The following is a 12929-nucleotide window of genomic DNA, read 5'->3' on the forward strand; positions in this document are numbered from 1 at the left end:
TGGGAACAGCGGGAGAGGGGATGGGATTGCACCGGGAATGGGAACAGAGGGAATGGGAACAGCGGGAGAGGGGATGGGATCGGACCGGGAATGGGAACAGCGGGAATGGGAACAGCGGGAGAGGGGATTGGGGATCGCACCGGGAATGGGAACAGCGAGAATGGGAACAGCAGGAGAGGGTACTGGGATCGCACTGGTAATGGGATCACATCGGGAGTAACGGGAACAACGGGAACTGCAGGAACAACGGGAGAGGGCATTGAGGATTGCTCCAGGAATGGGATCACACGGGGAGCAACGGGAACAATGGGAGAGGGCACTGGGGATTGCACTGGGAATGGGATCACACCGGGAACAACGGGAGAGGGGATTGAAGATCACACCAGGAATGGGATCATAGCAGGAAGAGGGATGGCAATGGGAACGGAGATTGCAACGGGAATGCGATCACACTAGGAATAGGGATTGCACCAGGAGAGGGGATCACACTTGGAATGGGGATAGCACCGGGGATCACAGCAGCACTTCCATGTGAACCCTGTCCCCATGTCCCCACCCTGTAGCCATGTCCCCCCGCGTCGCCCCATATCCTCACCGTGTCCCCCCTATCCTCACTGTGTCCCCATGTCCCCCCACAACTTCCAATCTCCTCCATGTCCCCCCACATCCCCACACAGCCCCCATGTCCCATCTGTGTCCCCCCATATCTTCCCCTGTCCCCCCATGTACCTCATCTCCCCCACCTCCTCTCTATGACCCATGGACCCCATTTCCCCAATATCTCTGTGTCCCCTCCTGTCCCCCCATGTCCCCCATGCCCCCCTGTCACCTTGAGGACGGGCTCGGACCGCCCAGGGTAGGTTACGTAGACGTCCTTGAGACACAGGCCTGGAATCCTGGAGGCCTCATGGCCCCGGGGGGTGACAGGTGACAGTGTCTCCACAGGTGCCCCCCACTTGGCCTTGTCCAGCAGCTCCAGGAGCATCTCGGAGGAGCCGACAGCCTTGGCCAGGACTGGGAGGTACAAGAGCAGGGCCTGGGGACACAGGGACACTGGGGGATTTGTGGACATGGGGACATGGGCATGGGGACAGGGAGGGACACAGCCAGGAAGGCAAAGGGACATGGCAGGGATTGGGGAAATGGAGGGGACACGGCAGGGTGGACGTTGGGGACTTGGGGAGGACATGGCTGGGACAGGCATTGGGACATGGATGGGGACAGGGGGACCTAGTAGGGACATGGCAGGTGCACACTGAGACACAGTGAGGGGACATGGGGAGGATCTGAGGACACGGAGGGGACACAATAGGGTTGGGGTGGGGACAGAGAGGACAGGGATGGGGACATGACCAAGAGAACACGGGGACATGGGGACACAGCTGGGAAGATGTGGGGACATGGGGACATGGTGGGAGGACATGGGAGGACACAGTGACATGGGGAATGGGGCTGGTGACAGGACAGGGACACGCTGGGGACATACCAGGGACACATTGGGGATAGGTTGGGGACAGAATGGGGATGCATTGGAGACAAGCAGGGAAAACATTGGGGATGGGTTGGGGACACAGGAGGGACAGGTTGGGAACACATTGGGAATAGACTGGGGACACAGTGGGGACATGCTCCTCACATCCACAGCCCGGGTGAAGTTCAGGTGGCACATGAGGATGGTGACCAGCTCCCCAGGGGTGATGGTCCCCGCAGCCACCAAGTGTCCCCCTCCAAGGAGCAGCCCCAGCTTCATGACCAGCGTCGGGAACTGGGGACATGGGGACACAGGGTCACATGGGGTCACCCCAGCCCCATGTCACTGTGTCCCCCAGTCCCATGCCACCACATCCCTGTGTCCCCAGCCCCCTGTCACCACATCTCCCATCCCTGTGCCACCCATCCCTGTGTCCCCATGTCCCCTGTCTCCATACCCTCTATCCCCATAACCCCATGTCCTCATGTCCCCCAGCCCCCTGCCACCATGTCCACCAGCCCTGTGTTCCCTGTCCCCATGTCCCCATCCCCATGCCACCGCATCCAATGTCCCCTAGCTCCCTGCTGCCACGTCCCCATGTCTCCTATTACAATGCCACCCTGTCCCCATGTCCCCCAGCCCTGTGCCACCCATCTGCATGTCCCCTATCTCTGGATCACCATGTCCGCATGTCCTCTGGCCCTTTGCCAATACACCCAACATCCCCATCCCCATGTCCCCATGCCCCATGTCCCTGGGCCCCCTGCCACCCTGTCCTCGCCCCTATCCACCCTCACCCCCATTTCCCCCATTCCTGCGTCCCCCAGCCCCATGTCCCCATACCCCTGCCACCACGTCCTCTGTTTCCATACCACTGTTCCTCATTCCCCTGTGCCCCCCATCCCTTTGTCCCCCCAGTGTCCCCATACCCCGCTGGCCCAGCGCCCGGCCCCATAGGCCAGGGCCTCCCCACACTCCAGCTGGTGGCTGTGGCTGAGGCGCTGCTGGACACGTGTGGTCACTCCGGCCTCATATCCGAAGGCCCGGACGGTCCTCAGGGCCCCCAGTGACTCCACGGCCACCGCGGTGGCATCAGCCAGCGCCGCCCGCGCCCGCCGCGCCAGGTCCTGGGGACACACGGGACAGGGGGTCACCACAGGGTTGGAGGGCACAGAGGGTGGACAGGGTGGGGACAGGGAGGGGACAGAGGAGTCACCACAGAGTCACGGGGCGTTACAGAAAGCACACGGGGGTTACACCGGAGTCACTGCAGGGTCACTGCATGGGATCATGGGGGGACACAGAGGGAACAGGGGGTCACCCTGGAGACAGGGAGGTCACCTCGAGGTCACCATGCAGATGGGGAGACAGGGAGGGCACAGGGGACAGAAGAAGGTAACAGTGGGCATTGGGAGGTGACAACAGGCACCAGGAGGGGACAGGAGGGACTTGGACACGACCCAGGGAGATGACAAGGGGCCTTGGGAGGTGCCATGGGGTACAAGGAAGTGACGAGGGGTGCAGAGAGGGGACAAGGGGCCCAGGGAGGTGACATGGGCTGGAGGGAGGTGACAAGGGGCCCAGAAGAGTGACCGCGGTGCAGGGACAAAGGTACAGGTTACAAAGGGAGGTGACAAGAGGCCCAGGGAAGTAATGAGGAGTCTGGAGAGATGACGAGGGGCCCAGGGAGAGGACAGGGGGTGCAGGGAGGTGACACTGGGGACACACATGTGACAAGGGGCCAAGGGAGCTGACAAGGGACCCGCAGTCCCTGTGTCCCTCTCGGTACCTGCTGGATGCCTGCGATGGCACGTGGTAGCAGCAGGAGGAGGGGCAGCACCAGGAGGGTGACCAGGGCCAGCAGCGGGGCCAGCGAGGCCATCACGGTGAGCAGGGCCCCGGCCCGGGCCAGCGCCCACAGCGCTGGGACCACTGCCTCGGCCAGTGCTGCGTGCGCCGCCTCCGCGTCCCCCGTCACCCGCGCGGCCACCGCACCCGGCGTGTCCCCCAGGCTGCCCCCCGGGCCGGGCACGTCCCCCCGCAGCACCGCGGCCACCGCACCACGCTGGAGCCGCGCCCGCGCCCGCGTCAGCGCCACGGCCGCCGTGCTGTCACAGACCAGCTCGGTGAGGGCACTGTGGGGACAGCGGGGTCAGGGGGCACCGCGGGGCATCGCCACCTCGGGGTGTCCCCCCGCCCCTGCAGTCACCCACCTGCCGAGCCCCAGCACCACCAAGAGCCACATGGTCGCCGCCGTGTCCTCCTGTGTCACCTGGTCAGTGATGTGGCCCGTGAAGTACGGGCCTGCCACCTCGCCTGTGGGGACACTCCGACAGTGGGTGGGGAGCCCCTGACTTGGGGGCTGAGCCCCAAGAAGTGGGTACTGACCACTCTCAATATTGGGGGTTGAGCTCTGAAATTGGGTCCTGACCCCCTCCATTGCGGGCTAAGACCCCAAACTTGGGGGTTGAACTTCCAAAATTGGGTCCAGAGAACCCAAAGTTGGGTGTTGACCCCTGAAAATTGGGTGCTGACCCTCCAAATTGGGTCCTGACTCCCTAAACTTGGGTGTGTGGCCCTGCAAAATTAGGTGTTGAGCCCCAAAATTGAGTGCTGATCCCCTCGATATTGGGTCCTGGCCCCTAAAATTGGTTGATTGGCCCACCAGATTTGCACCTGACCCCACACAACTGAACCCAAAATTGGGTCCTGACCCCCCAAAATTACGTGCTGATCCCCTACGTTGGGTAATGGCCCCCAAATTGGGTCCTGCACACCTAAAATTGGGTATGTATCCCTGAAAACTGGATGTTGAGCCCTGAAATTGGGTCCTGATGCCCCTAAATTGAGTGGTGACTCCCTAGTGGATCTGCACCACAAAATGGGCTGTGGACCCCTGAAAAGTGGGTGTTGAACCACTAAATTGGGTCTGACTCTTTAAAGTTGAGTGTCACCCCCCAAACCGGTTCTTGACCCTTGAAAATTTGGTCCCAACCTGCCAAAATTGTCTCCAAAACGGGTCCTGACCAGCCAAAAATGTGTTCCAACTGCCCAAATTGGTTTCTGGTCTCCCAAAATCGGGTCCTGCCTCCCCAAAATTGGGTCTCGACCCCTCGAATCAGGCCCTGTCACCCCCCAGAGGGGTCCTGCCCCCCCACATATTGGGTCCCGACCCCCTACATATTGGGTCCTGACCCACTAAATTGAGTCTTGACCCCGGAATTGGGTTCTGACCCCTCAAACTGGGTCCTGCCCCCCCAGTCGGCTCCTTCCTTCCCCCAGTCGGGCCCTGCCCCTCCAAAATTGGGCCCTGACCCCCAGATCGGGTCCTGCCCCCCCCGAATAGGGGTCCCCCCGTACCGAGGGCCGAGGCCAGCATCAGCACCCCCACCAGCGCCCACTGCCCGCACTCGGGGCGCAGCAGGGCCAGGAGCCGGCGGATGGTGGGGGACAACATCGGGGGGCGGGGGGCGCGGAGGGGTCCCGGTCTGGTCCCAGTGGGTCCTGATTCTGCTTTCAGTGGGTCCCGGTGAATCCCGGTGAGTCCCCGTGGGTCCCGGTGGGTCCTGGTTCTGCTCCCGGTGGGTCCCGGTTCTGGTGCCTGTGTCTCCCGGTGGCTCCCGGTTCTGGTGCCTGTGTCTCCCGGTGGCTCCCGGTTCTGGTCCCTGTGTCTCCCGGTGGGTCCCGGTTCTGCTCCCGGTGGGTCCCAGAGGGTCCCTGGTGGTCCCCGTTCTGCTCCCGGCAGGTCCCGGTCGTGGTTCCGGCGTATCCCGACGTGTCCCGGTGTATCCCGGTGCCCCAGCCCGCCCCAGTCCCCCCAGTCCCCCCGCTCCTTTCCCGGTAGCCGCCGCCGTTTCCCGGAAAGCCGAAGGCGCGCGGGGCGGGGGCGGGGTCAGCGGAGACTCCGCCCCGGGAATCCCCGGGAACCCCAGCTTGGCCCCGCCCACAGCTCGCGATGGCGGCGCTGACTGGTTAGTGGTCCCGTTACGTCATCGGTTACCGGGCAGAGGAAGCCGGAGCAGGTTGTGAAGAGGAGGGGGAGGGGGCAAAAAGGGGGCGGGGGTCTGGGCGGGGCCGGGGCGGAACGGGGCGGGGCCGGGGCGGGAGGAGGCGTGGTCTCGGAAGAAATTTTAGCGGAGCGTTCTGGGGGGCAGAACAGGGAGCACTGGTGTGGGTTGGTGAGCTGAGCGGTCTGTACTGGGAGCACTGGTGAGCTGAGGGGGCCATACCGGGAGCGCTGGTGTGGACTGGGGAGCTGAGGGGGCCGTACTGGGAGCAGTGGTGTGGACTGGGGAGTGCCCAAATCTGTAGTGGACTGATGAGCACCCCAGTCTGAACTGGGAGCACTGGTGTTGACTGGGGAGTGCCCCAGTCTGTACTGGGAACACTGGTGTGGACTGGGGAGCACCTCAGTCTGTACTGGGAACACTGGTGTTGACTGGGGAGTGCCCCAGTCTGTACTGGGAACACTGGTGTGGACTGGGGAGTGCCCCAGTCTGTACTGGGAGCACTGCTGGTGACTAGGGAGCACCCCAGTCTGTACTGGGAGCGCTGATGGGAACTGGGGAGTGCCCCAGTCTGTACTGGAAGCACTGGTGTAGACTGGGGAGCTCAGGGGGCCATATGGTGAGCACTGGTGTGGGCTGGGGAGCACCCCAGTCTATACTGGGAGCACTGGTGTGGACTGGGGAGCTGAGGGGGCTGGACTGGAGCACTAGTGTGGGCTGGGGAGCACCCCAGTCTGGACTGTGAGTACTGATGGGGACCAGGGAGTATCTCAGGCTGTACTGGAAGCACCACTGTGGACTGGTGGACTCAGAGAACTGGACTGGGAGTACTGGCGTGGACTGGGGAACTGGCACAGCTGTACTGGGAGCACTGGTGTGGACTGGAGGAGTCTGGGTGCTTTACTGGGAGCACTGGTGTGGACTGAGGGGGCCATATGCGGAGAACTGGTGTGGACTGGTGAGGTCAGGGGGCTGGACTGGGAGCACTAGTGTGGACCGGTGAGCCCCCAAATCCTGACTGGTGTTAACTGGTGAGTTCATAGGCTGCCGAAGCCCAGCGCAGGAGCTGCACTGGAAGCCGTACCGGGAGCACTGGTCCGTGCCAGTTCCACCATGGCACTGCCGCCCGCCGCGCTGCTCCCCGGGGTGCTGCTGGTGGCTGACGCGCTGGCACTGGTGTTACTGGGGCCGCTGGTGCCGGCCCTGGCGCCCATGGGGGTGGCGGGCGTGTGGCTCGAGGCCGCCCTGCGCCTGCCCTTCCTGGCTGCAGCCCCCCGGCTCCTGACCCCGCACCGGCCCCCCGGAGCCACCGCGGCGGCCGTCACCGCCGCCGCCACCCCCGCGGCCTTCGGAACCCTCCGGAGCCTCCTGGGGCCGCCTGGGGCCGGGCCGGGGCTCTTGGCGGCTGCGGTGCCCGCCTGGCTCGGGGTCACCCACGCGGCCACTGCGCTGGCCCTGCTGGGCTGGGCCACGCCCCTGATGCCCGGGAGCATCCCTGAGGCCTCCCCCGGTGTCCCCAAGACCCCCGACGGTGTCCCCAGGGCTCCTGCTGCCTTCCGGAGGGTCCTGGCGCTGGCCTGGTCTGAGTGGAAAGTCCTTGGAGCCGCCTTCCTTTGCCTCGTGCTGGCGGCCACTGGTGAGTGACGGTGCGGGGAGGGTGAGGGCACGTGGGGACAGCCACTGACCCCCCATTCATTGAGCCTTGCAGCCCCGAACTGGGGGCTGACTCCCTCCAGACTGGGCAGGGACCACCCGAAAGTTGGGTGTGGAGCCCCTAAATTTGATGTTAAACGCCCAGATTTGGAGCTGACTCCCTAAATTGAGTGGTGACCACTCCAAACTTGGGTGTTCAACCTCCAAATTGGGAGCTGACCCCCCCCAAATTGGGAGCTGACCCCCCCCAAATTGGGAGCTGATCCCCCAAATTGGGTGCTCACCACCCCAAAATTGGGAGCTGGCCCCCAAAAATTGGATCCTGGACCTCCAAACTTGGCTGTTCGTTGCCCTGAATTGGCTGCTGAGCTCTATAACTGGGTGCTGACCATCCCAAAGTTGGGTGCTGAGCCCCTACATTGGGAGCTGACCACCCAAAAATTGGGTGGTGACGCCCCCATAACTGGGTGCTGACTACCCAAAAATTGGGTCCTGACCAAGCAAACTTGGGTGTTAACCCCCACAAAGTTGGGTCTTGATCCTCAAACTTAGGGTCTGATGCCCAAAAATGGGTTTTGACCCCCCAGAAATTGGGTCCTGACCCCTAAAATTGGGTGCTGAACTCCCAAAATTAGGTGTCGAACCCCTAAATCTGGTCTCAAATCCCTACACTGGGTACTGACACCACAAAATTGAGTCCTGACCCCTTGAAATTGTCTCCCACTGCCACCAAATCACATCTTGTTCCCTCAATCGAGTCCTGCCCCCACAATCGGGTCCCCCCATGCCAGCGGTGGTGACACGGTCCTGGTGACACCCAGGGGAGACGGCGGGGCCGTACGTCACCGGGAAGGTGCTGGACGCCATCAGGAACAGGGATGGACTCACCGCTGGAGCTGTTGGAATGGTGGTGGCCGCCGAAGCAGCCAGGTGGGTCATGGCATTCCTGGTGTCCATGGCCGTGTCCCCATGTCCCCAACGTCCCCAATGTCACCGTGTCCTCCCAGTGTCCTGTTCTCTGGGTGCCGTGGGTGGCTTTTCCTGCTGGCGGCAGCGCATCTCCGGCAGAGCTTGCGCCTCCAGCTCTTCTCCCACCTGGTGCACCAGGACCTGGATTTCTTCCAGGGAATGCCGGCAGGTAATGGGACCTGTCTCATCCCACCATCCTATGACTCCAGTCCCCATCCCACCATTCCATCCTTTCCCCATCATCCTATTATGCTAGTTCCCATCCCATCCTACCCCACCCATCCATTATCCCATCCCACCATCCCATTCCCCTCATTCCCATTCTTACTATCCCATCCCTTTCTATCCTATCCCATTTTCCCAGTCTCATTCTACCATCCTCTCCGAATCCCACTATCCTATCCCACTGCCCTGTCCTCATTCTCATTCCCATCCCACCATCCCATCCCCACTGTCCCATCCCTATCAGTCCATTCCCACCATTCCCGTTGCCACCATCCCCTTTCCCATCATCCTGTCCTCCCAGTCCCCATCCCATCCTGTCCCCGCAATTATCCCATCTCGCCATCCCATTCCATATCCTGACCTTCATCCTGTCATCCCATCCCACCATCTCCATTCCTGCTATCCCATCCCAACTGTCCCATCCTGCCCTGCCATTCCCATCCCATGTCCGCCCCCCATGATCCCAATCTCCTTTCCTGCCCCGCAGCCGAGCTCTCGGCACGGTTTTCCACGGAGGTGCCGCTGGTGTCCATGGCAGTGCCAAGGGGAACCAACCTGCTGCTCCGCAGCCTGGGAATGGCGCTGGTGGTGGGGATGGCCATGGTATGGCTGGCACCGGGGCTGGCACTGCTGGCACTGCTGGAGCTGCCCCTCGGAATCACCACCCGCCGCATCCACAGTGCCCGGAAACAGGTTGGGAATATGGGAGGAGAGGGGTGGAAAGGGGACACAGAGGTGGGATAATGGAGTGGGAATGGTGGGGGTGGGATGGAGAGCAGGGGAATGGGATGGTGGGGATGGGAATGGTGGGATGGGATGGGATTGAAACTGGGTGTACGGGATGGGATGATATGATGGGAATGCTGGAGATGGGCAGGATGGAGTGATGGAGATGGGATGGAATGGGATGTGATGGGTTGGTGAAGATGGGATGGAGAGCAGGATCATGTGACAGGGGATGAGTTAGGATGGGATGGGATGGTGTGAATGCTGGGATGGGGACAGGATGGAATGGTGGGATGGGGACAGAGGGATGGGGTGGAATAGGATGAGATAGTGGGATGGGGTGTATATCAGGGGATGGGCCAGTGGGGATAGGGCAGGGATAACAGGGAAGAGACTGCACAGAATTGGTGGATTTGGGAGTGGTGGGATGAGGCTATGGAGATGGGACAGAATGGTGGGGTGGGATGGGATGAGATGGGGATGGTGGGTATGGGAATGCTGGGATGAGGACCAAGGTGATGGGATGATGGGATGGGATCAGGTGGGATGGAGACAGGATGGGACAGAGGGGACAGGACAGTGGGATGAGAAAAGAGATGGGATGGGAATGGTGGGAATGGAATGGAATGGGGGGATGGGATGGTGGAATGCGTACTGGGGAGGACTGGATGGTGGGATCGGGATGGTGTAGAAGAGACGGGATGGCACAGTTGGGATAGGAATGATGGGAACAAGATGGGATGGGGATGGCATGGGATGGGATGGGACAGGATGGAACAGGATGGAACAGGATGGGATGGTTGGATGCGGACCAGAGAGATGGGAGTGGGGAAGGTGACCAAAGGAATGGGATGTTTGGAATGTGAATGGGGGGGGGTGGGATGGGAGAGTGAGAATGGGGATTGTGAGATGGGGACTGGGAGATAGGATGAGATGGCAGGATGGGAAGTGGGAAGGATAGCATGATGGCATGGGAATGGTGGGGATGGGAGGGAGACCACAGGTGCGAGATGGTGGGAATGGAATTGTGAGTTTGCGATGGGTGTGATGGGATGGGATTGCTGGGGACGGGATGTGGATGGTGGGCCAGGAGAGTAGTCTGGGAAAGCTGGGCACCCCCCGTGCCTCCGCAGGCACTGCAGCGATCCATGCTGGAAGCATCCGCCCAGACGGCCTCAGGGGTCCAGGAATCCGTCGCCGCCATCGAGACGATCCGGATCTTCTCGGCAGAGGAGGAGGAGGAGGAGCGGCACAGGCAGAACCTGGACAAGGAGCTGAGGCTGAAGGAGCGGATGGAGCTGGAGCTGGCAGGATTCACCCTCATCCATAGGGTCAGGGGGGCTGGGAATGGGAATGGCAACACCAGGAATGGGGACCATGGGATCAGGGATGAGGACACTGGGATGGGGGCACTGGGAGAAGGACGGGGACACCCAGGAAAGGGGACACCAGGAGCTGGGATGGGGACAGCAGGAATGGGAGTGGGAAGACCAGAATAGGGACACTGGGATCAGGGATGGGGACACCAGGAATGGGAATGCCAACACTAGGAGCAGGATGGGGACTCCAGGACAAGGGATGCGAACACCAGGATCAGGAATGGGGACACCAGGAAAGGAAGTGGGGAGACTGGGACAGGGATACCAAGAGCAGTTATGGAGACATTGGGAATGGGGACACCAGGACGAGATTGGGGGCACCGGGACTGGGATGAGGACACCAGGGACAGGATGGGGACACCAGGAGCGGGAATGGGGACACCAGTATCCCTGTTCCCACCTACAGGTCCTTCGACTGGCCATACGGGTCCTGGTGCTCTTCCGGAGCCACCAGCAGCTCCGTGATGGATCCATCACTCCTGGGGTCCTTGTCACCTTCCTGCTGTACCGGGACACGGTTGGCAGCCATGTCCAGGTGATCCCATGGAATCCATGTGTCCATCCATCCATCCCCATTTCCATCCATCCCGGTACCACCCCCTCCCCTTCCCCAGGTGCTGCTCATCGGCTTCAATGAATTCATGACCAACATGGCTGCTGGGCGGAAAATCTGGGAATACTTGGATCAGGAACCCACGAGGGACACTGGGGGGACACTGGAGCCCTCCGAGCTACGGGGCGACATCACCTTCCAGAGGGTCTGCTTCACATATCCCGGGCATCCAGAGCGCCCTGTGCTGAAGGTGGGTCTGGGGGGAGTGGGGATTCCCAGGCGTGGGAATTCCGATGTCATTCCGCAGGATGTGTCCTTCGAGGCAGATCCAGGGGAGGTTGTGCAATTCCCAGGGATGGGATGGCATCATCCTCTCCATGCTGCAGGATATGTCCTTCGAGGCGTATCCTGGGTAGGTGTGGATTCCCAGGGATGGGAATTCCAGCATCACCTGTCTCCATCCTGCAGGACGTGTCCTTCGAGGTGCGTTCCGGGGAGGTGACGGCACTGGCAGGGCCCAACGGGAGCGGGAAGAGCACAACCGTGGCACTGCTGGAGCGGCTGCGGGATCCTGGGAGCGGGAAGGTGCTGCTGGATGGGATCCCACTGCAGGAATATGAACGCCAGTACCTACACCGGCAGGTGGGGAAAGCAGGGAGACTGGGAACACCAGGAATGGGATGTAGACAATGGGACAGGCATGGGGGCTGAAGTGGAATTGGGACCTGGGAGACAGGGGTGGGGACATTGAGAAAAGGGATGGGTACACCAGGGACAGGATGGAGACGCTGAGGTGGGATGGGGACAGTGGCAAATGGGATGGGGACACTGGGTACAAGGATGAGGGCAGTAGGAACAAGGATGGGGACACCAGGCATAGGAATGGGGACAGTGGGAAATGGGATGGGAACATCAAGGATGGGGTTGGGGACAGTAGGATTAGGGAGGGAGACAGTGGGGACAGTGATGGGGACACCAAGATTGGGATCGGGCCACGGAACAGGGATGGGGACACCAGGAGCTGAGATGGCTCACGGGCTCGGGGCTGGGGCAGGTGGTGCTGGTGGAGCAGGATCCTCTCCTGTTTTCTGGAACGATCCGTGAGAACGTTGTGCTGGGGCTGGAGTGCTGTGAGGAGTCAGAGCTGCGGGAGGCGGCCACTGCTGCCGGAGCCATGGAGTTCATTCAGGGGCTGGAGCAAGGCTGGGACACTGGTGAGAACCAGGGGGGGCTCCCAGGGGAATCCTGGAACCAGGGGCTTCATCCCAGGGTTGGAGTGGGACTGGGACACCGGTGAGAGCTGGGAGCACGGGGGCACCCCTGAAATGGATCCTGCTGTTTTTGGGATACTCTGGCAGAGGTGGCTGAGCATGGGGGTGATTGGCAGGGGGATGTGGGGGACCCCAGGGGCTGGATCCCACTGATCCCATGGGATCCCCCGCAGAGGTAGGGGAGCTCGGGGGGCGGTTGGCGGCAGGGGAGCGGTGTCGCCTGGCCCTGGCCCGGGCCCTGCTCCGGCGTCCGACTGTCCTCATCCTCGACGAGGCGCTGGATGATGGAGACGAGGGGGCGGTGAGTGGGGTGGCATGAGGGGGATTGGGTGGGACTGAGGTGAAATGGGCAATGGAGGGATGGGATGGCTGAGATGGGACTGGGGGGAGGGGATGGTGGGAATATGAGGTAGTGGGATGATGGTGGGAATGATGGGATGAAGACAAAGGAATTGGATGGGGTGGGGTAGGTCAACAAGGTAGGGAGTGGGAAGGTGGGAAGAGGCTGGGGAAATGGGATGAGATGGTGGGATGGGAATGGTGAGGATGGGATAAAAACCGGGCGAGTGGGATGGTAGCAAGTTGAGATGAATGGATGAAGAGATGTGATGGGACTGGATGGGATGGTGTGGGAATGGTGGAGTTGGGAATGTTGGGATGAGGACAGAGAGATGG

General features: G+C 61.6%; 2 protein-coding genes across 2 annotated transcripts; one reads left to right on the plus strand and one right to left on the minus strand.

The window, feature by feature from the left end:
* Nucleotides 1-743: 743 nt before the first annotated feature.
* On the minus strand, nt 744-5426 carry LOC113940576 (antigen peptide transporter 1-like; the record flags this gene model as incomplete). The annotated part of the gene is made up of 7 exons (XM_027631732.1): nt 5121-5426; nt 4832-5056; nt 3685-3787; nt 3261-3606; nt 2401-2598; nt 1637-1765; nt 744-1036 (listed from the first exon to the last, which is right to left on the minus strand). Coding segments are annotated over exons 2-7 (1166 nt in total), but the record flags the coding sequence as incomplete, so codon positions are not given.
* A 171-nt stretch (nt 5427-5597) lies between these two features.
* Nucleotides 5598-12573, plus strand: LOC113940575 (antigen peptide transporter 2-like). The gene is made up of 11 exons (XM_027631730.1): nt 5598-5680; nt 6522-7114; nt 7953-8061; nt 8139-8269; nt 8813-9018; nt 10185-10382; nt 10837-10965; nt 11045-11233; nt 11452-11625; nt 12038-12197; nt 12428-12573. Exons 2-11 carry the CDS (start codon nt 6592-6594, stop codon nt 12571-12573), a joined length of 1965 nt encoding a protein of 654 aa, XP_027487531.1. The 5' UTR covers nt 5598-5680; nt 6522-6591.
* Nucleotides 12574-12929: the final 356 nt, after the last annotated feature.

The sequence above is a fragment of the Corapipo altera genome, unplaced genomic scaffold (genome assembly GCF_003945725.1).
Source record: "Corapipo altera isolate COAL_440 unplaced genomic scaffold, ASM394572v1 129206, whole genome shotgun sequence".
Lineage (NCBI taxonomy): Eukaryota > Metazoa > Chordata > Aves > Passeriformes > Pipridae > Corapipo > Corapipo altera.